General features: G+C 39.6%; 1 protein-coding gene across 2 annotated transcripts in view; it reads right to left on the reverse strand.

Annotated features, from left to right (window-relative positions):
• The window catches only part of MAP3K5 (mitogen-activated protein kinase kinase kinase 5), a 228,642-nt gene that overhangs the window by 67,248 nt on the left and 136,717 nt on the right, over positions 1–24,677 (reverse strand). For both annotated transcript variants that reach the window (XM_019967491.2, XM_070796245.1), the window contains exons 10-14: positions 22,945–23,098; positions 16,634–16,741; positions 10,841–10,890; positions 8,275–8,370; positions 2,244–2,325 (exon numbers count right to left, since the gene is read on the reverse strand). In XM_019967491.2, coding sequence (XP_019823050.2) covers positions 2,244–2,325; positions 8,275–8,370; positions 10,841–10,890; positions 16,634–16,741; positions 22,945–23,098 — 490 coding nt within the window. The remainder of the gene's footprint in view (positions 1–2,243; positions 2,326–8,274; positions 8,371–10,840; positions 10,891–16,633; positions 16,742–22,944; positions 23,099–24,677) is intronic.

Below are 24,677 nucleotides of genomic sequence, written 5' to 3' on the forward strand. Positions count from 1 at the left end.
ACCCCCGGACATTCCTAGGAAGAAAAACTGAATGTTTCCCCTCCTTATCTAGCTGGTAAGTGTTCTCAGCGCTTGCAGGAGAACTGTCTGATCAGGAAGCGTATCTCACAGGGCCCACCCCACTGATTACCACTGCATACAGATCGGGAGATCCTGACCCGGGGTCTTCTTGACGGCTCTCTGAAAAGCAATCTACCTGTCCCTCTAACAGTACAGGAGACCCAGTCTTAGAAAAATTAGCCAGTGTAATTCACCACAAAGTCTAAGGGAATTCAAGCCATGTTATGCTATGCCTGTAGTTAAAGGAGTTTCTAGAGCAGAGTCTCTGAATTGATGATTCAATCAGTTTATGAAGACCAAGCTTGCCCAACCTGGCTATCATAGTCTGGCTACGCTATGTACATTTATCATAAGATGGATTGCTTTTCAAAGAGGAATAATAAAGAATAGATATCGCTGTTTTGTTTTTTTTAAAACTCAGCAATTTATGTTATTGCAAAATAACTTCAGGGGTTTTCCAATCTATCCACTTCATAACTTATTACTAATGGAACTGTTTCATTTTCATTGTTAACTTTTACCCTGGCAGTTGCTATGTATCAAGTAATGCTAAATTTAACCCAAATAAAAACAGAGATAATGAAGTACAGTCAAAAGAGCACTGATGTGGAAGTCAAGATATCTAGTTTCTAACATAACCACTTAAATAAGAAAATATAACATTGCAAAATATTAAGCATAACAAAGTACTGTCTATTACTTCTGCAGACAGCAAGCTAGTACATGGGGAAGATTATTTTTTTTCCAAAGAAGATTATTTTTTTTTTCCAAAGAAGATTATTTTTTTCTTCCATCTTTTTATAACTTAAATGAAAAAGCCTTAGGCCTATTCAGGAATAACAAAGCTATGCTACTTCCGGGGTTTCCTGGGTGGTGCTAGTGGTAAAGAATCCGCCTGCCAATGGGAGACATAAGGATTCGGGTTTGATCCCTGGGTTGGGAAGATCCCCTGGAGGAGAGTATGGCAACCCACTCCAGTATTCTTGTCTGGAGAATCCCATGGACAGAGGAGCCAGGTGGGCTACATTCCATATGAGGTTGCAAAGGCTCAGACATGACTGAAACAGTTTAGCATATATACACATGCATGTAACTGCTAAAGAATTACAGAATTTAATTATAGACATAATTAACAATTGGTTGTTATATTTAAATTTCCTTCGATTGTTACCCTACCACTATGCTTACATAAAACTTAAGTACACTGCTAGTATACAAGATGACAGTATCAAGGTGATCTAAAACATAAGTATACCAGTCAGACTGGTGCTGTAGTTCAATTTCACTTTAACATTTAAATTTCAATATTAAATTGAATTTAATTTTCAATTATTTGAAAATAATTGAAAATTTCAAATGTTTCAAAATTCAAACATTTAAATGTAAATTTCAATACTTCTTGAATTTAGAATTCTCTCCCAAGTCATAAAATGGGAAGGGCTTGGAGAAAGCAGAGGCCCATTTCATGTCTGGAGAAATGTCACCTTTCAGACACTGAAGATGCCCCAGTGTGAGAGTCAGCACTCTTGAACCTCCCCAGTACTGGTCCTCACTGTGGTAGAACACTCTTTGACACACAGCAGACAGACAGGATGGATAAAATGGACACAGTTGAAAAACGGGTGTCTGCAGTGTACTACACCCAGGAGGCACAAGGAAGGGTAGATTGAAAGGAACAGCATCGGGATGAGTGCTATCATATCCTCTCTTTATTCTGTTTATCTTCTATTGTTTCAGATTCTCCATGTAAGCATATGAATGAGGGATGCAAACGCTTCTATCATTCAGAATTTTCATGAAATTTTGCTGGTCTGAATTGCAGCATATCTCAGAGGAGAAGAAAAACATGCAAGGGCACTATGACTCTTGCATTGAGGGTTATCAACACCCTCAGAGATAAAAGCATAGTTACTCTCTATAAGTAAGATACAAAAACATGACGTTCCTAAGAGCTCTGTGATGTTTGCTTTTTAGCCCTTTTTAACCAAAGGGATTCTCAAAGCTGTTTTTAACATTAAGGAACAGCTTATAGACTCTAGACTCTCTACTCCTCACCACTACTCATGTAACATGCCTGCTCTCTCTCTCTCTCTCTCACATGTACACACACACCTTTCCTTCAGTAAAACTTGAAATAGATCACTTAAAAAAATTAGCCACAAGAGAAATTTTGTAAAAATTACCTCCAGGGAGTCACCTTCACAATCTCCTTCCTCTGTGTTTTTCCCCTTCTCTTCAGTAATGGTGTTCACCATTTCAAAAAACCTACAGAGAAAATGGGTATGTGGTCACTCATAATAGCTAACATATTAAATATATCCAAGCACGTTTTAAAGTGACTTCAGAGCAAAAGCTGGGATCTAGAGGAGTCAGGCAATAAAGTATGAGCATCAGTGTGAAAAATAAGGTTTTCCAAAAAGAAAACACAGGTTAGTATAATTTGACAGAAATTTCAGACAATGTCTAACACTTCAGATAATAGTAACATGACACTTTACACAATCAGAATGGTAAGGCTGGACAAGGACAGAGAAATGTAAAGAATGTGGACTTGTGTATAAGACCAGGATTGGGAGTATTTACACGATTTGGGACAAATTCCTCCACCTCTCTGAGACTCATTCTCTAACTGTAAGTGGGGAATACATGAAAATGACTAGTAAAGTGCTCAAGGCAGGGCACTCCTCATTAAATATTAACTATTATTGTTTTGCTATTAATATTATTAAACGGGACATAACAGAAACATCCACCTTCTGAAGTAGTGTCTCTAACTACTCAGTTAGAGTTTGATCTCAGTTCCTGAAACTTCAGCCTGAGCACCTCAGTATCCATGTGGGGTCCCCTATACACGGTCTGCAAAATACTGATGTGAACCAGGAATGGCTATCTTTTATGTTTGTGACAGAAGCCACCTCTCTTTTGGTGATAAACATTTTCTTCAGTAATTATTCTTGTAAAGTTTTGTTTTGTTTTCTGGAGATCATTGCAGAGCTTTAAAAAAAAAAATTATGGCAAGAAACAGATTTTCCCTCTGGGCACTAGCTGAGTCTGTCCCTCCAGAGGGGATGCTAATAGTTTCTAGTCCAGACATGGAGTAAGGGAGGCACTTTGAACAGGGGCTGATGATATCACGGGTAGGTCATGCGGTACACAGTCAGCCCAAGGAAAGAACAGGTTACTGTGTGGCGAGAAAAGCTTCCTACCACAACTCAGAACTTTTCTGTTATCTCTATACCTATGAAAGCATAGAAAATAAATATACTGGCCTCTGCCCCAGGTCCTGGGCACAGAGATCCTAAAATCCTTGTAATTTTCTGAGTGATAAGAGTATGAGGAACATCTTGTATTCTAATATTTGTCTTAGACCTGTCCCTGATACAGGGCTCCTAAAACATTCATAAGCTCCTAAGTGATAGAGAACCAGGAGCATCTTTTGTTCTAATGAGGCGATTCTAGGCGGGCTTCTGAATGACTCCTGGATGGGAACTGATCACCAGAAATACCAAAACATGATTAAAAGCCTGAAACATGATTATACCAAAACATGATTAAAAGATTGAAAGAATTTTCAATCTTACCTCCCATCCTTCATAGATGGGAGAGAGGCTGGAAGTGGAGTTATTACCTGTTCATATTCATGCCTACTTGAGGAATGGGGCTTCCCAGGTGGTTCAGTGGTAAAGAATCCGCTTGTCAATGCAGGAGACACGGTTTGACCCCTAGGTAGGGAAGATCCCCTGGAGGAAATGGCAACCCACTCCAGTATTCTTGTCTGGAAAATCCCATGGACAGAGGAGCCTGGCAGGCTATAGTCCATGGGGTTGCAAAGAGCTGGACACGAATGAGCAACTGACCACACACACACACACACATGCACACACACACACGCACACACACATGTGAGGAAGCGTCCACAAAATACCAATAGTAAGGGATTCAGAGAGCTTCCAGGTTGGTGCAAACATTCACACAGGGAGGGTGACTCACCCAACTCCACAGGAACAGAAGCTCCTGCACTCAGGACCCTCCCAGACCTCAGCTTACAAATCACTTCATCTGGCTGTTCATCTGTATTATGTCCTTTAATGATCTGATGAACGTTAAGTGTGAGTTCTGTGAGCCTCTCTAGCAAATTAATCAAACCCAAGAAGGGTGTCACCAGGACCTCTGAGCTATAACTGATTTGTCTAAAACACAGGTGGTGATAACCTGGGCTTGGAACTGGCACCTGAAGTCAAGGGAAGAAACAGTCTTATGGGACTGAGCCCTTAGCCTATGGGATCTCACTCTACCTCCAGGTCAATTGAGTTCAATTGCAGGTGTCACAAAGAATTGTTGTAGGGGGAAAATCTCCACACATTTGAGGATAAGAAATATCAGAAATGAGGTGTTTTGTGAGGAATAAAGGAGACACACAGAAAAGAAACATAGTAGGGAAGAATTGGGGTTTTCCCTACATAGGAAGGAAAAAAAATTTTTTCTTATACAGTGCTTTTTTTTTTTAATCCATCCATCCAACAAATACCATTGAGTGTCTAATGGAATAAACACTGTTCTGGCCTTTGGAAATACGACAATGAGCAAAATCGGTAATGTTCATTTTGTTTTGTTTTTTTAATACATGCACTAAAAGACAAAGGACTCAGTGCCCAAGAGAACAGCACCCAGGGACCTTATTTAATTAATTAATTTTACATTTTGGCTGTGCAGCATGTGGGATCTTAGTTCCCTGACCAGGGATTGAACTCACACCCCCTATGGTGGAAGTGCAGTCTTAACCACTGGACTACCAGGGAGGTCCCCAACAATGTCCATTTGGGAGTTGTGAGCCTCTCTCTGGAGTTTGCTTGTGACACTACGTTCTTCACTCTTCCTTCCTCTATACATACATTTCTTGGAGGTTAATGATACGGAGAAAAAAGATCCCAAACCTGATTAGAATGACAGTATGCTCTGATGAAGATGACATATCTTAATGAGTTAAAGACACAAGTAAATTTAACCAAAAGGAAGAAGAACATGAAAGACCTAAACAAATTCTAAAGATCTGGGGTAAAGATTTCCATCAGCTATTCACACAAAATTTTCTAACGTGAACATTCTAAGTAGAAAATACACTTCTGGTGGGATGGGAGCACAGGTAATTTTTAGATGCTTGGATTCCAGAGTTGTATGTGCCTCGTTCAAATCCCAAATTTTATGCTTTTTGGCTATATATGATTATAGGCTAGTTAAACTCTCCAGTTCAGTTCAGTTGCTCAGTCATATTTGACTCTTTGTAACCCCATGGACTGCAGCATGCCAGGCTTCCCTGTCTATCACCAACTCCCAGAGCTTGCTCACACTCACGTCCATAGGGTCGGTGATGCGATCCAACCATCTCATTCTCTGTTGTCCCCTTCCCCTCATGCCCTCAATCTTTCCCAGTATCAGGGTCTTTTCGAATGAGTCAGCTCTTTGAATCAGGTGGCCAAATTATTGGAGCTTCATTTTCAGTGTCAGTCCTTCCAATGAATATTCAGGACTGGTTTCCTTTAGGATTGACTGGTTTGATCTCCTTGCAGTCCAAGAGACTCTCAAGAGTTTTCTCTAACACCACAGTTCAAAAGCATAAACTCTCCAAGACTCTACTTTTTTCTTTAGCTGTTTTCTACAAAACTATTAATATTACCTACCTAATAAAGTTTATTTAAAGATTAAAATAGATATAGGCCTATAAGATTTATATAGTACTCCATAAATCTTAGCTATAATTATCATTGAAATAAATGAATAGCCTTGAGAATTCAAGTGTAAGTAGAAAAGTCAACAATACACGTGCTAGGAATTCTTTCTTATTTCCAAGTCTTTTTTTTACTATACATTCAGTTCAGTTCAGTCACTCAGTCGTGTTCAACTCTTTGTGACCCCATGAATCGCAGCACACCAGGCCTCCCTGTCCATCACCAACTCCCAGAGTTCACTCAGACTCACATCCATCGAGTCGGTGATGCCATCTAGCCATCTCATCCTCTGTCGTCCCCTTCTCCTCCTGCTCCCAATCCCTCCCAGCATCAGAGTCTTTTCCAATGAGTCAACTCTTCACATTAGGTGGCCAAAGTATTGGAGTTTCAGCTTTAGCATCAGTCCTTCCAAAGAACACCCAGGACTGATCTCCTTTAGAATGGACTGGTTGGATCTCCTTGCAGTCCAAGAGACTCTCAAGAGTTCTCCAACACCACAGTTCAAAAGCATCAATTTTTCGGCGCTCAGCTTTCTTCACAGTCCAACTCTCACATCCATACATGACCACTGGAAAAACCATAGCCTTGACTAGACAGACCTTTGTTGGCAAAGTAATGTCTCTGCTTTTGAATATGCTATCTAGGTTGGTCATAACTTTCCTTCCAAGGAGTAAGCGTCTTTTAATTTCATGGCTGCAATCACCATCTGCAGTGATTTTGGAGCCCAAAAAAATAAAGTCTGACACTGTTTCCACTGTTTCCCCATCTATTTCCCATGAAGTGATGGGACCAGATGCCATGATCTTAGTTTTCTGAATGCTGAGCTTTAAGCCAACTGTTTCACTCTCCTCTTTTACTTTCATCAAGAGGCTCTTTAGTTCTTCGCTTTCTGCCATAAGGGTGGTGTCATCTGCATATCTGAGGTGACTGATATTTCTCCTGGCAATCTTGATTCCAGCTTGTGCTTCTTCCAGCCCAGCATTTCTCATGATGTACTCTGCATAGAAGTTAAATAAGCAGGGTGACAATATACAGCCTTGACGTACTCCTTTTCCTATTTGGAACCAGTCTGTTGTTCCATGTCCAGTTCTAACTGTTGCTTCCTGACCTGCATACACATTTCTCAAGAGGCAGGTCAGGTGGTCTGGTATTCCCATCTCTTCCAGAATTTTCCACAGTTTATTGTGACCCACACAGTCAAAGGCTTTGGCATAGTCAATAAAGCAGAAATAGATGTTTTTCTGGAACTCTCTTGCTTTTTCCATGATCCAGCAGATGTTGGCAATTTGATCTCTGGTTCCTCTGCCTTTTCTAAAACCAGCTTGAACATCTGGAAGCTCACGGTTCACATATTGCTGAAGCCTGGCTTGGAGAATTTTGAGCAGTACTTTACTAGCGTGTGAGATGAGTGCAATTGTGCCTTTGTTTGAGCACTCTTTGGCATTGCCTTTTAAAGATAAAACTTTAGCTAAGAATCATAATTAAGCATACATATTTTTGGTGCCAAGATAAAAAGACTGAGTGTATATTGTAGCTAGTGTATCAATCATTTATAATGGTGTCAAATAGTGATTATTTGAATAAGAATAACCCCCAACAAAATTTTAAGTCCAAGCTGGCTTTTACTGCACTTTGGTGTCCCAACTGTAACTCACTTCTACTTGTTGTTTAGTTGCTAAGTCATATCCAGCTCTTTGCGACACCATGGACTGTAGCCAGTCAGGCTCCTCTGTCCATGGGATTTCCCAGGCAAGGATCCTGGAGTGGGTTGCCATTTCCTTCTCCAGGGCATCTTCCTGACCCAGGTATCAAACCCACATTTCCTGCTTGCCAGGTGGATCCTGTACTGCTGAGCCACCTTGGAAGACCCACTCATTTCTACAGGTCCCCACAATTAGGCACTGAGAAGAACTCAGTTATTAGCCCAGGAGAAATATACCCAGGGAGGTTAACACAAACATACAAAGCAATTCATGGATTTTTGGATTATCTTTTATTGGTGTAAATTAGATCACTGGTTTTTAACTCAATATGTTCCTCCACTTCAAAATCCAATATAATTAGTCCAGGGTACAGCTCAAACACTTTCTAGAGCCCACCAGTTGACTCTAATATGAACTAGAGTTAGGAGTCACTGTTGTAGATAATGGTGAGAATTTCATTCAAGAATGAAAATTTTGGTAACCATAGAATACATGAGCTCTTTAAAAATGAGACCTAAGACTTGGCAATTAACTGGTAAATTTGGTTCAAGTTTTGTCTGTGGAAAAGTAAGTTATGACTAAGAAAAAGGTTGATTTATTAAAGAGAGGTCCTAAATTTCTCAGTTAAACAAGCCACATAATTATAAAATACCAACCCAAATGAAATATTTATATAAGCACATGGCCATGAATTCTCTACAGGAGCTACATGTTCATTCACTAATTAAAAATAATGATCAGGTAAGAACAGTCTTTTTCACACATCAACAATGACTAATACGTACTTTTTACAGTGAAGTTCTGTACAGAAGTAGATTTGGAAATCGTCAGAATTGTGAAGCACGTACAGAAAACAGCATCGTTCTTCAAATTTAGAAATACTGAAACAAACAAAAGAGAATTATTCACAGTAATCTCAATACCTTCCATGAATTGTGATGAAAAAGGAATGCTTTTTATATTCAGTCCCAAGTATGATATCAATGCTGTTTATACCAAAATGTTATAAATAGCACTTCACAAGTGACACTCCCTGTACCACAGTACTAAAATTATTTAATATTCTGAGAATTGTCTTCCTACAGATAAGGCTGCTCAGGGTGTTGCAGGCACATAACCTACGTGGCCTACAACTTAGTGTGGAGAACAGGTCTTGCCTGTCGTAGCACTAAATTGTGCGCTGGGAAGAAAAGCACACATATCAGCTGGCTTACAGACCCGATGATTCTGGTTCTATAAGATCTGTCGAACAATAAAATTCTTTCAAAGCTGGGAAGGCAATGTGTGGAGGCAGTAAAAGCAGCTCATTCCTGTAGACAGTACAGAGGAGTGAAGAAATACCAAATAGCACTTGGATTGGACTCAGCCAGTTATTTAGTTTACAGCAATTGAAACAATTTTGAGTTTACAGTCATGCCACGCTCCTTTACGCCAAGGGTTGGCAAATATTTTCTGTAATGAGCCAGAGAGTAAATATATCAAGCTTTGAAGGCCAAACTACTCAGTTTTGCTGTTGGAGCAGCCTCAGGCAATACACAATGAATAAATATGGCTGAGTTCCAATAAAACTTTATTTACAAAAACAGGCAGCAGGTCATATTTGGTCTGTGGGCTATTGTTCTCCAATCCCTATTTTATGCCTTTGTATCTGCTGTTCCTTCCATATGGAATGCACATCATTTTTCACTTCTTGCAGCAATTCTATCCATCATTTGAGGCCCAGCTTAGACCTTACTCCATCTCACTTCGCTACTTCCAACTAAAACAGAAAGATTTCCTCTTGTCTCTCTGGTCTTTGAACATACTTCTGCTAATTTCATACTGTAATGTCATTAGTTATTAAATGTCTATTGCCCTGCTGGGTTGTGAGTGCTTCAAGGGAAGAGTTCGGGTCTTAGTCATTTTTGTATCCTTCTCAACATTTGACAAATAGCTGGCGTTCAATAAATGCCAAATGAGCTGATGATGCAAGATAAACCGCTGACAGCTGGATTTTTTTCTATAGTTTGTCTTCTATTTATAGAGGAGGAGGCCAAGAAAAGTTAGATCTCTTTGAAGTCACACACTGGAACTCAAGTTTCTCAACACACAAATCGGCAGTAGCCACAAATAATCATTCCATGTTGATATTGACAGTCACAACAAAGGCTGTGGAGCGATGCCATACCTCGTTAGAGAAAATTAACTCATTGGAAAATAAATATGACAAAGAGAAATTTATATTTACCATACTTTTCTAGATGGATGGCTTAAAAAAGGCAGCAATAAGTAGTGTCTGGTCTTAAAAATTAAATATTAGGAGAGTAATGCTTTATCTGAGAAGGCATGGACTGGAAAGATATATAATGAGTCAGTCTGGCCTGTTTCTGTTCACATCATTCACAAGGTAACAGGTGGTTTTGCCAGGCAAACTCCAATTATCAGTGACTCAGACAACTCCACCAGTTCATGCTCCAACAAAACCAATTACCATTATGCCCAAAGCAACAAAGTATTGCATAACAGGTCTGCAGGAATCTGGCTTTTCTCATTTTTATTTATATGGGACAAACAGAAGTAAATGCAACTAATTTGGTTTGAAATGGGCAAGAGTTGGTTTCTCATAAACTTCTGTAAACACTTAACCAGGGGCTCTTGACTCTGAAAAAGTCTCATTTCTAAATGCCAGGCATGGGCATTATGATGGCAATGTCCAAACTGAAGGAAGCCACTGTAACCTCAAGAACATGTGATGAACAGAGATCTCAGGAAAAGTCATTAAAAAATGAATTCCCATAATCTCACCATGTTAGTATTGGCTGCTGCTGCTGCTAAGTCGCCTCAATGGTGTCCAACTCTTTGCGACCCCATGGACTGCAGCCCACCAGGCTCCTCCGTCCATGGGATTTTCCAGGCAAGAGTACTGGAGTGGGGTGCTATTGCCTTCTTTAGTATTAGCTAGAGGACCCGATCCAGTAGACAGTACATGTGTTTTCAACACATCTAAAGAGAGAGTAGTTCCTGGTATACCAAGAAACCCCATAAAAATCATCCTCTAACGTAAACCATCAGGTCCCCCAGCTGGAGAGGACCTCCAACAGCTCCCTTCTATCCTTACCTTGACTCTGGTCTACAATCACACTTATCTCTCAGTCACCGTATTTTAAGTAGGTGACAAGTACAGAGTCCATGAAGCTTTTGTTGCAAATCTTTTTGTAATGAAGATAGTGAGTCTGAAGAAGGCTGAGCATTTTTATCAACCGAAGGGTGCTTGAAGTTCTTTGCATTTTTAAATCATGACTATAAGTCCTATCCAAGACATTCAGGCTCTAGAAAAATGTTTTCTAAGTAAACAAAACCAAGGAGACTTACCTCACACCCCTGACAGAAGAAGCACTAAAATTCCACTCATGTATACCTTTCTAGAACACAAGGGAAAAACAACAACAAAGGCTGAGTCATCTGAATGGAAATAACGTAACAGTAATTTAATTGTTAATAATATACTCAGAGTAAATTTTCCTAGCCCATAATTCTTCAAGGACAAACTATTTAGACGGAAACTGTAGTTCATTCTCAAGCCACAAGGGTGATGTTTACTTAAACATTTCTGTACTCCAATAAAACAGCTTCCAGGAGAATCTAGGAGAATTAGTCTCATTAAATTCTAAAACTTGATTTTTAGCAGATTAACCTATTAACTGTTGTGCCTTCATCTTTAGAGTAAAAACCTCCTGATCCAAGAAATTTAATTACTACAATTGAGTGATATTTCTTTTCTGAGAAAGAAAAACATTAATTTGAATAAAATCTCTGCAAGATTTTAAAGATAATTACTTATGAATTATCTTTAGTTGTACTTCCTAATTAAAATGGTGCTTCTATTTCTTCAGAAAATAGTACAGCAAGTAGGTATGCGTATGTATGTGTTTAGTTGCTCAGTCATGTCTGACTTTGCAGCCCCGTAGACTTAGCACGCCAGGCCCCTCTGTCCATGGAATTCTCTAGGCCAGAACAGTGGAGTGGGTAGCCATGCCTTCCTTCAGGGGATCTTCCTAACCCAGGAATCAAACCCAAAGGTCTCCCACATTGCAGGCAGGTTCTTTACAGTCTTAACCACCAGGGAAGCCCATGTATGTGTAAAGACACATGTATATAGTGTCCATCGTTGCTATAAAGTGTGACCTAATTTATGAAAAATTCAATATGCTAATAAGGTTTGAACATAAGAAATTTGATGACCATTTTAAAAGCATGAATGATCTGCAGGGCCAAGATGAAAATTAAATGTGGGAATTTATTTCTTAAGTTTATTACTAAAGCTGAGTTAAAATCAGTATTAAATTAATATGTATCAAACTTAAATAAGTGACAAGATAGATGGCATTCCCTATAAAATATTTTATATTCCCTATAAAAATATTATTGTCAACAATATAGAAGTAACAACATAAATATTTTTATGGAAATAAAGCAGTTGATAAATGTGTCTAAACTGATCAAGTATTGTATTGTAGTCAATTCTGATTGCAGTTTAATTCTGTAAATGTAAAAGAACCAGAGAAACAAGCTTTTACCCACCCACTTAAAATACTGCCAGAGGCTGAGGTCTTGGCTGGGCTAGTGAAGTGAGTAATGAAGCCTGAGACTCTGAGGTGGTCCAGAACTTTCCTTTGGGCCAAAGCAACTCGAACAGCCACAATTCATCTCCACAACACCTAGTCCTCTGCTAGGACCATGCATCTTAAAAACAGATCCTTTCAAACTCGGGGCTGATTTACTAAAAAACTACTTTCAGTGCACATCTGTCAGGTAACAGGGATGTGACCTGAGTTAACACAGAGCAAATGTTGCTGTATGTGAGGCCTAGAGAGGGAGGAGACCACAGAAAGGTACTCCTGGAACTCAGCTTTCTTAACCAGAGTACAGAGGGACTTAAATTAAAATAGCAGCCGGTAGCTTCAGCTGGTAATTTGGAAAGTGGCTTCTAAATCCTGTTGGCCTCAGGTGACCTTCTAAAAATATGTGAGCCAAGAGCTGCAGCTGTTACCTGCACACTCCTTGCACACAATGCAGCCTTATCCTCAGAGCCTGCAACTGAGCTGCTTTCTAAGGCCAAGCCTCAGATCACGACAGGGGCGCTCAGTGCAGAGCCAGCTGAGCAGAGTTCAACCTGCGATGGAACACAGCGACTGATGAACACTGGCCAGGCAACTCTGGTAAAATCTATCCTCCATCAGCCCCGTTCTGGGAGCAGCCAAAGAGAGATTTCCCAGATTGCCTGGGCTAGTTTTGTAGGAAAGAAGTAGAGCATTTCCAGAATGTTAGATTCCTGGAAGGCTGTGAGTGCTGCCAGGGAATGTTCCATTTCAGTGGTGCAAAGCCCAGGGCCCAAGATGGGAGTGATGTGGGATGAGGAGTCCTCTCTCCTCACCTCCCTTGCTACTGGAACTCACCACACAGAGGCGCTGCTGAGCCATAAAGCCAACATGTAAGGTAAACGTTTCCTGGCTCCTCTGGGAGTCTGGGGAAAAGGGCAGGGCAGAGGCGGTGCTGGAGTGACAATTAATTCCCTAAAGCCCCAAACCAACACTCAACCTAATCTGCACAAGCACCATTTTCTTGGAAATGGTTAGCCTCAGATCCTGTGCCCCAGCTAGGGCAAGGCTGAAGACAAAGTGTTTAATACTGAGCTAACATGGCAGCTTCCCTGGTGGATCAGCTGGTAAAGAATCCGCCTGCAATGTGGGAGACCTGGGCTTGATCCCTGGGTTGGGAAGATCCCCTGGAGAAGGGTAAGGCTACTCACTCTAGTGCTCTGGCCTGGAGAACTCCATGGACTGTGTAGTCCATGGGGTCGCAAGATCGGACACGATTGAGTAACATTTTTCTTTTTTTAACATGGCAGCAATTCCACTGTGGCAGACACTGTTGTTTCCCCAGGCGACAGCCATTCCCTTCCGTCTTTGCTACGAAAAAGTGTTTGTTGGTCAGGCGCAGGTGGCAATGTTTAGAGATGGTGAAACAGATTCCCTGAATTAGCCATGGTAAACCCATCTCCCTTGCTGGTGACTGGTTTAGGCATGGACACGTGATGCAACTTTTGGTCCCAGGGAACGTCCCTGACCTTCTTTGCATGCTGTCTGTATGGAGTGATGCTCGGTGCTGCTATTTAAGACCATGAGAGAAAAAACAAGAGCACATAGAGAAGCCAACCAGAAATCTGACACTGCTAAGCCACTGAAAGTAGCCCCCAGTGATCCACCTCAGAAGTTCTTGTAATATGAGACAATGTTTCCTTATTATTTAAGCCATTTTTAGTTGAGAGTTTTGTAGTCAAAAACTTGCTTGATGGGTGAGAGCATCATATTATCAAAATATAGAACCTATGGTAAATACATCCCCCTAATACATGTCCTGGGTCTCCACTGAGTAGCCACTGGTTGGAGCTGGACTGAGGGAAGTGGGGTGACACTTAGTTCTCCACTGGGACCCTGCCCCAGATAGACCAGGAGTGCTTAGCTTCGAATTTCAAAGGACGGGAATTCTAAATAACAATGATTTTAAATATCTTGCAAATAACTTCTCTCTTCCACAATCTAGGTTTTTCTTTCATGTACACATGCAGACTTTCTTCAAGCACTAACTTTTTAAAGCAGCAACCAGGGAGAACTATTAAAAGACTGGGACTCCAATTAATTTGCCCCTGACCACAGAGTCCCTGAACTCTTGGGACTTGGTATAATGATCTTAAAGTTTTGAAAGTAGCAATATAAAGTATACACTAGCTCATATAACCATTCACCCCACATTTTAGAATGAAAATACTGGGAGAAGAAGTAAAGGAGTAAATAAAATCAACAAAAAGCAACACTAGGTTGTGCTATTTTTAGAAGGAAAAATTTAAACATTTTATGACACCCTTCCAAGAAAAATCTACTTCCTATTTAACATTAAAACCTATTAAACCTGTTGCTTATCTGTTATTTAATTATAGTTATTACAGTTGCTTAAAACTAGTAAAATAATAAAGTAATCTTCATTGCTTGTCCTCATTCCAATTGTATCACTTCTATTTAAAACAATAGAGTGGTAATGAATACAGTGGTAATGAATACACTATGGATAGAACTAGGGATAATGAATATACATACTTAGGTATAGAACAACAAATATTGACATCAATTTAAAATGGAAACATCCATTTTTTAAAAGTTTAAATTTTTAACAAGGGACATTTTTAACACTGAAGGTAATAAGCAGTGAGGACAAGGCAAATGTAATATTTCTTGATCAAAATATAGTAAAAATGGAAGCAGGACAATTCACAGCCTACGTCTACAACTACGTAAGGCACTGATTTATATCCTAATATATTTATTTATTAGCATAACATAAAAATTGTCTCTACAGTTGTCACAAACATAAAAGAATCAACACAAGGCTAACTGTATTGAACACAGAACCTCCAGAAAAAGAAAAATAGTGACAACTGGAAATAGTATTCATTTTCCAAAAATTCCTGGCTTACTTTCCGTTCTTTTTCTGTCTTCCAAATAACTTCTGGCTCTCTACTCTTCTTTGGGACTTGCTAATCGCTCATTCCTTTAGCCCCGGTCTGTCCTGTTTCTACGTGTCCTTGTATAACCCTGCTCTTTCTAATCAAGCTTTTGAAAATCTCCTCTCCCAGATAACAATTTTGATGTCTCTAACCTTTTAAATTTTGTAGTTTCAACTGGATGACTACTCTACTTCTGCTTATGAGAACATGTATGCATATACCTTAAAACAACGTAAAGAAAACACTTTACATTGCTGGTAAGGGATTCGCCTGCAATGCAGGAGTTCAGTTCAGTTCAGTTGTTCAGTCGAGTCCGACTCTTTGCGACCCCGTGGACTGTAGCACACCAGGCTTCCCTGTCCATTGCCAACTCCTGGAGTTTACTCAAACTCATGTCCATTGAGTTGGTAATGGAGACCTGGGTTCAATCCCTGGGTTGGGAAGATCCCCTGGAGGAGGGCACAGCAACCCACGCCAGTATTCTTGCCTGGAAAATCCCCATAGACAGAGGAGCCTGGTGGGCTCCAGTCCATGGGGTCGCAAAGAGGACATGACTGAGCAACTAAGCACAGCACAAATAAAACACTGTGCTTTATAAAAACAAGGTTAATAAGATGTATATAGATAGTTATATTAGTTATGATCAATTTTGTCATGATGGCATGACTCCAAGTGGAGTACAGATTGGAGGTTCCAAGGATCCCTTCCTTGGGTTCAATTAATTTACTAGAGCAGCTCACAGAACTCAGAGAAACATTTTACTTACTAGATTACCAGCTTATTATACATGGATATGATTAAGAAACAATCAGATGGAAGAGATGCACAGGGCAAGATATGGAGAAAGGTCTTGAAACTTTCATGCCTTTTCCACATACACCCCTCTTTCCAAATCCCCAAGTATTCACCAACCCAGAAGTTCTCTGAACCCCGTCCTTTTGGGTTTTTCTGGAGGCTTCATTACGTAGGCATGTTTGATTAAATCATTGGTCATTGGTCAATGATTCAACCTCCAGCCTTCCTCCCCTCCCAGAGATCAGGATATGGGAATGAAAGTTCCAATCCTCCAAACTCCTGGTTGGTTCCCCTGGCGATCAGGCCCCATCCTTAGGTGTTTTCAGGGTACCACCTCAGTAACATAACAAAAGTCATCTTTATGACTCTCAGCATTCAGGAAATTCCAAGGGTTTTAGGAACTCTGTGCCAGAAATAGGGACCAGATCAAAAACATATTTACTATAAACTGCAATATCACAATTCCCTAATATAACACAAACAACCTCCCAAGTAATTGCTGCCAAAAATAAATAAATAAATAAATAAATAAAAGTATTATTTTTTTAAAAATGGTGCCATTTTGAGTGCCCTTTGGATGGCTATGCCATCTATAATAAAAATCCAAACAGCAGAATTATACTTTATTGAGTGAAATCCAAAACCAAAATTTAACCAATTTTATATTACCAAATACATCTATGCCAAAATAAATACACAGGAAGCTACTTCTTCTAAACTAATACAGACATTTGCTGGAATATATAAATGCCAGAAGGTATAAAATCTTTCACTACTAATGCTCTTGTCTTAATAACTGCACAATTTACCTTGTCATCAGGAAGCACATGCCAAATAGATATTGTCTTCTCCTCAACTTCATTGTTGATAGACAAATATGAAGGTTGATAGATTTTGGTTGGTTCTAATATTAATACCTTCAAAACATAAGGCAAAGAAACTAGTATTATTGACTTAAGATTTAAGCCATTTAGAGTTGTTATAACAACCCTGCACTGACACAAGAGATTAACAGATAAGGTTTAGTCCAAAGCTGGAGTAAGACTATTTTAACTTCAGATTCTTGCTATCCTATGAGGCCTCTGAGCAATTCATGGTATTAAACAGTTACCATAAGTTACAATAATGCATCACCTTTCATTGCTAAAGAAACTGGAAATAAATTTTTGAAGTCCTTATGTTGGTTTGCCTATCCCCAGGGAATCTACTTGGAGAAGGCAATGGCAACCCACTCCAGTACTCTTGCCTGGAAAATCCCATGGATGGAGGAGCCTGGTAGGCTGCAGCCCATGGGGTCACTAAGAGTCGGACACGACTGAGCGACTTCACTGTCACTTTTCACTTTCATGCACTGGAGAAGGAAATGGCAACCCACTCCAGTGTTCTTGCCTGGAGAATCCCAGGGACGGGGGAGCCTGGTGGGCTGCCATCTATGGGGTCGCACAGAGTCAGACACGACTGAAGCGACTTAGCAGCGGCAGCAGCAGCAGCAGGGAATCTACTAATGCTATATATATATATATATATATTATATATATATATATATTATATATTTATACATATATATAAATAAAGCTTTATTTATATATATAAAGCTTTTATTTTATTTATAATCAATACAGAATCTATTTCTCTTTTTTTAGTTTTTTTAATTTTAATTTTTTATTGAAGTATAGTTGATTTACAATGCTTCAGGTGTATAGTAAAGTGATTCAGTTATACATATTCTTTTCCCATAATCTATTTCTATAAATGTAAATGTGTCAAAGAAAGGCAGAATGTGGTAAAAGAACAAATAATTCTATGTACATAAGATTCCATATATAGACTATCACATGCTTATTTTAGATTTTTTTGTGGCCATACCTTATCAGAAAGATGTAGTAGTATGGTTTTCATACCGTTGTAAATGGATTGACAAAAGATTTTGATTAGTATTGCAAGAGTTTTATGTATGAGCCAAAGAAATGGACATAATTGTATGAAATAATAAAAATGCTTTTGCAGCCTCAAACTAGTACCTTCAATAATGATATATTTAGCTTTGTGAGAGAAAAAGAGAGAAATAAAACTAGCTCCTACTTTGGAGAGTATCTGAGGATATATGACAAGTGGGATGAGAGTCTCCATCAAAGGGCTGGACAATGTTTACATTATTACTAACATATCATATTAGGAGCAAATAGCACCGAAACACCACACCTACATTGATTCCAAAGGTGCTACAGATATTAACTTTTTGTACAGACACTTAAAGGCACCTATTCAGCTCACATTTCCTGTGTGGTCTTAAGCAGGAATATTTGGGGAGAAAATAAAATACCAGAGAAAATGGAACAGTTTTTATTCAAGTTAAGGTACAGAGAATTAGAAAAAGAGGATGAGAAAGACAATATTTTCTTTAATCAAGGGTAAAAAATCCTTAAGGGCATAAAGAATTCTTGGTCAGGCTCTGGTGATGAAAATAAGCATATGCCACAAATAAACACACAGCAAAGAGCTCGCTGGGGAACACAGCCTGATGCAGAAACGTGCTGGGCGAATCAAGGTCCAAATTCCTATCAACAGAGAACTAAGTGGCACTGATTAATAATGAAAATCATTACCTTTCAATCTTAGCTTGGTAAAAACAGTGCTTTCAAATGTGAGTATCCCAGTGTTTGTGAAATTAAAATAAATAATAGGGAATAAAATGGTTTCCCAAAACAGCACTCAAGACTCCACTGAGGACTAGAACTTTCCTTGTCCTCTAAAGAAGTGAGCATGCTATCTAACGTTAGAAAAGCAAGGCACAGGTTATCACCTGTCTTCTTAAATGACGGCGTTATTGTTGTCTCAAATAGTTCTAACAGATAAAATCTGAACTATGAATTACCTATCTTGAGATTAGGAAAAGAAAAACTGGTTGCAATTATTATTGTCTAATGATTGCTTCAATAGTATGTGAACTGAGAACTTCCAGATGTTCAAGCTGGATTTAGAAAAGGCAGAGGAACCAGAGATCAAATTGCCAACATCAGGTGGATCACAGAAAAGGCAAGAAAATTCCAGAAAAACATTTATTTCTGCTTCATTGACTACGCTAAAGCCTTTGACTGTGTGGATCACAACGAACTGTGGAAAATTCTTAAAGAGATGGGAATACCAGACCACCTGACCTGCCATCTGAGAAACCTGTATGCAGGTCAAGAAGCAACAGTTAGAACCAAATACAAACAATGGACTGGTTCCAAATTGGGATAGGAGTATGTCGAGGCTGCATATTGTCACCCTGCTTGTTTAACTTATATGCAGAGTACCTCAAGGGAAATGCTGAGATGGATGAATCACAAACGGAACTCAAGATTGCCAGGAGAAATAACAACCTCAGGTACGCAGATGACACCACCCTTATGGCAGAAAGTGAAGAGGAACTAAAGAGCCTCTTGATGAAAATGAAAGAGGAGAGTGAAAAAGCTGGTTTAAAACCCAGCATTCAAAAAATGAAGATCATGGCATCCGGTCCCAACACTTCACGGCAAATAGATAGGGAAACAATGGAAACAGTGACAGACTTTATTTTCTTGGGCTCCAAAATCACTGCAGATGCTGAATGCAGCCATGAAATTAAAAGACACTTGCTCCTTGGAAGAAAAGCTATGACAAACCTACACAATGTATTAAAAGCAGGGACACTACTTTGCTGACAAACGATGCTGACAAACATTTGCATAGTCAAAGCTATGGTTTTTCCAGTGGTCATGTATGGATGTGAGAGTTGGACCACAACGAAGGCTGAGCACCAAAGAATTGATGCTTTTGAACTGTGGTGTTGGAGAAGACTCTTGAGAGTCCCTTGAAGTTCACCGCAAGGAGATCCAACCAGTCAATCCTAAAGGATATCAACCTTGAATATTCATAGGAAGGACTGATGCTGAAGTTGAAGCTCCAGTATTTTGGCCACTCTTCTTCAGCTCATTAGAAAAGACCCTGATTCTGGGAAAGATTGAAGGCAAGAGAAGGGGACAACAGAGGATGAGATGGTTGGACACCATCACTGACTCAATGGACGTGAGTTTGAGCAAGCTCTGGGAGATGGTAAAGGACAGGGAAGCCTGGCGTGCTGCAGTCCATGGGACTGCAGAGTTGGACATGACTGAGTGAATGAATAACAACAAACGCCTGCTGAGCCCTTTGACCTGTTATTGAAATGGCAAAACATGAGGAGATTTGTAGCATGCCTTGTGGATGTCACAGAAAGGCTGATTAAAGACAAGGAAAAGGATGCAATTTGATGAAACCAGCTAAATACAACTCGCTTGGGAGTATACATATTCTTGCTTTAAGTGTCTTGTCTTTTCTACCAGTTAACATGATAATTAACTACTAAATTCTGAAGTATAAAGGAAGACAGCAAGGCCTGTAGACTCTAAGAGGAGACAGTAAGCAGACATACATACTAAGCTCCTATAGAAACTGTGAAAATACCACTTCCTCTTCCTCTCTCCTGACATTATCTGATGGCTTGATGGTCTCCTAACTTTTCCAAGTAGGAAGGAAAGAAAACGTACACTGAAGAGAGGTGAGGAAAAAGAATGAATCAAACTGAACCCAAATAATACTAAATGATGGGATTCTTCATTTTCCAAAGAAACTTTGGTCTGTTTTCGTTTGCCTAGAGTCATTGCTATTTCTTGGAAGCATGAGATGGATATGGTAGTGAGATAAATGAAACCTATTAAATAATATTTTCTAATATAAGCTACCTGGTCAAACCCATTTCCAATGAAGAATAAGGTAATCACCCCTATCAAGACCTAATGCAGCCTTCACAAGTGTGGGTTATAGAAGATGCTACTCTAAGGACATAAACAGTTACAGTGACTGACATAGAACCACAGGTTCTAGAAGCTTGCCTTTCTCTACGCAATAGAAGGTGGGTAACACACTCCATGGTTGCAGGGAGGGGCTGGGTGAGAAAGGGCAGTGAGTGAAACAGAATGAATGGGACTGGAACTGACATCCTAAACGGTAGCATCCAGTTGGCTCAGGGGATTACTGTTTTTGAAAGAAGGCAGTTATGAATTGTCTGTCCTTTCATTGTTCAAGAACAGTTAAAAATCTGGATTATGACCATTTTTCTGTTTCTTTTGCTTATTCAGTTTGTGGGAGTTGTTTTGTTTGTGTGTGTTGGTTTTTGCATATTGGGTGCATTGATCCTTTTGCAGCATTAGTGTTAAATATTCTCTTCCTTTCTAGCATTTGCCATATTTAGGGTGGGTTTTTTTTTTTAAGATGACCAAAAACTTGAACTTTTAATTGAATCAAATTGGTTAATATTTGCCTGTGGAGCTTATAGGTCCCTTTTTTGCTTAAGAGAGCCTCTCTTTCCTGGAGTATACACCTATATTCTAGCTTCCCTGGTGGCTTAGGCGGTAAAGAATCTGCCTGCAATGCAGGAGACCTGGGTTCAGCCCCTGGGCTGGGAAGATCCCCTAGAGAAGGGAATGGCTACCCACTCCAGTGTGCTTGCCTGGAGAAGTCTAGGGACAGAGAGGCCTGGTAGGCTACAGTCTATGGGGTTGCAAAGAGTTGGACATGACTGAACAACTAACACACACACACACACACACACACACACACACGTATATTCTCCTAAATTCTATTTTCTGGGTGTTTTTTTTTTTTTACATTCAATTATGACAAACTAATTCATATTAAAGTGATTTAAATTAGCTCAGAATCGCTAATATAAGTGGTTTCCTCTCATGGCCAACTTTCTTAGTCCATCAAGTCAACAGTTGATTAAATACTTCAGTTTTGTGCTGTCTTCTTTCACTACCACATTTACTATCATCAAAGTACCAGCTAAAGGCCAGCTGCCAGCCCATTCTGAGAGAAGTATTTTCCTGGGCTACACATTATCCAGGATAGAAAACAGAGTGAAGTGTTATAGTTTGAAAGCCTTTTCAACGAAAGATCCTGCTGAGCTATGGCTTCCTCTGGAAGCAAGAGCAAAGGAAGTGTGTTAATGCCAGGGATAGATTTAATTAAATGAAACATTTGATCCTACCAACGAGCACTAGAAAACAAGATTTTATAAAAAGAATTATGAGTTGTCATCACCACTGAGTATGAAGGATTGAGACTAACAGAGCTCAAACAGATTTCTGGCATCACTTTGACGTGGGAAGAGGTCTGTGTATACAGTCAGTTGCCAGTAATTCTTGAATTGGGTGCTAAAGCTACAGTGCTTTGGATGATTTTCCAAGAATTATCAGGATGGGTGTGGAACCAGCTAAGGTGGAAAATATATTTTTAAAGTGTGTGTATGTGTGTTATACATTTAAATATCTCAATCTGATAGAAACTAGGCATAATGAGTTGCAGACCAGAACCTATGAAGTATCACTTCCCATCCTCTAGAGCAGCAGTCCCCAACCTTTTAGGCACCAGCGACCAATTTCATGGAAGACACATTTTCCATGGATGAAGTGGCAGGCCGGGGGGTGGTGGTGGTGGGGAGCTTTCAGGATGATTCAAGTATATTTACATCTATTGTGCACTTTATTTCTATGATTATTACATCAGCTCCACCTCAGATCATCAGGCATTAGATCCCAGAGGTTGGGGATCCCTGCTCTAAAGCACTGTAGAAAGTGACACTTCATCTAACTCTGACCCACATGGGTAGTAAGCGATAGTGATGGAGTAACAATGCAGGTGAGCCTGACACTTTTCACCACAATAACGTTGACAATATTGACGGTGATAATGTCAACAAAACTGCACTATGAATTAAAAGCACCCATTCATCTGATCTGAAGATATCTTGACTTCTTGAGCTAAGAGATAATCTTTTCCTGGGAAAGCACACATTACAACTTATCAAAGGAAACCACCAAGGCTCGTGGCAAAAACATGAAAACGTATCTTCTTTCTCTGACTGTGACAGTTATTTTTTAAAGTAAGCTAAAGCACACCAATTTGTAGAAAATAAGTATTTTAACCAGATGACCATCTTCACTTGCTGTGCATGAAAAAGAGCACATTAATACTGTTACAGTCACAAGTGCAAGATGTTCTTTAAATAAAGGGAACAAAACATAAACGTCCTTAGAGTTAAGTGAAGAGTACTTACTGGAAACCTAACTACAGTGACATCTGTCTTTGTGGCCTCGACCAGGAAATCCATCCAGAAGTCCACAAGTTCCTGTTTGGCCACAGGCTGTTCCGAAGTCAGTTTCACAAAATGCTTATATATCAAAATTGTCTCTACGATAGACTTGAGGTACCTAAAAATTAAACGATATAAAACTTGTAATAGGCAAATTTAGAACTACCTATTCCCGCATATCCCAGTCTTACTCTGTAAACGTGATTTAAACATGGCATTAATAATTACACAAGCCAAGTCACCAAATTTCATTTTTTGTTACATGTCATACACTATCACATTATCTCATTTAAAACTCACAAAAATGCAATGAAGTAGGCCATTTCCCCCCATTTTAAAGATGAGGAAACTAAGGCTTAGACAGCTTACATAACGTGGACTGAACAAAACATCTACTTAAAACATGACTTTTACAGTAAAGCCTAGTGATTTCTCTGGTAATCCAGTGGCTAAGACACTGCACTTCCAATGCAGGGGGCCCAATAAATAAACAATAATAAATATCTTAAAATTTAAAAAAATAAATAAAGTGATGCCTATATTCTACTCAATAAAGTGTTAATGCATTTGCTTTAAAATATCTTCCTTTCTAAATAGACCCATCATAAGAAATATTATTTTGCTCTGAAGTAACTCAGCTCCTATGCATCATATGAACATCCTTAAATTGCAAGACAGATGTTGCCTCGAAGGAAAAAGTCAAGAAAATATGAGGAGTAAGATAATTATAGGAGATTATGGGCATGCAAGCACTTTGTAAACGATAAACTACACACATGGAATTAACATTAAATTAATGGGAACAGAACATTGTTTTGTGGTTGCTGTCACTACTGCACAAAACAATGCCTGTTTTCTTGTTAACAAAGGCCTAGAGACCTCTAATTGAAACTTTGTATCTGCGCTCCAGCCTCCTCCTCAACCATCATCGGATGGTCCTCATAAAGAAACAACCAATTTGACCGCATGGGATATGTGTGCATTTATTGGTTCATTTATTTTCATGTCATTCGCTGAATGCCTGCTGTCAGCGTGCTACTGACAGTACAACCCTGTCCTCAAGCTGCACGCAGGGCCAAGGAGACAGAAATGTAAAAGGTGCTGAGCACCATGAAATAAATGCCCATGGAGCTTTAACTCACGGAGAGAAAACTGCCAAAAGTCATAAAGTAGTCAGTAGAAATATGACTAAACACGGAAGAAGAAAGGTTCAGGAGACAAGTGGATCACACACAGAAGTCTATGTAACAACATCCACCACCTTCTGTCTGGCTGTGGGGAAGGGTCTTAAGCTGGCGTGGGATTTAGGTATAGACATGACCCGCAAATGCTCCCCAGGTGGAGGAGAGGGCTGGAAGACGATGCTCATCGTGTGTTGAGACACAGCAGCAAGAAGCCAGAATCGTGCAAGCTCAGTGTAAACAGAGCGCAGTGTAAATCTTGGGGTGTGACAAGGACTGAGGTTTAGTGACTGAGGGCAAACCTTTGCCACACCAAGGAGGTAGACTTTATCCCTTAGGCTGTGAGGAGTCATTAAAGTATGCTGATTTAAAGATTTTAGTGGAGGGGGAGGCTCAGACATGCATTTGAGAAAGATCATTATGGGAGTGATGCTGGGAAGTATTTGCTAATGAGGGAGACCTGAATGTGACCAAATGCTTAAAGAGGCCACGAAGGTCTACTGTGGAGGGCATCTC

This window comes from Bos indicus, chromosome 9 (genome assembly GCF_029378745.1).
Source record: "Bos indicus isolate NIAB-ARS_2022 breed Sahiwal x Tharparkar chromosome 9, NIAB-ARS_B.indTharparkar_mat_pri_1.0, whole genome shotgun sequence".
In the NCBI taxonomy this organism is placed as follows: Eukaryota; Metazoa; Chordata; class Mammalia; order Artiodactyla; family Bovidae; genus Bos; species Bos indicus.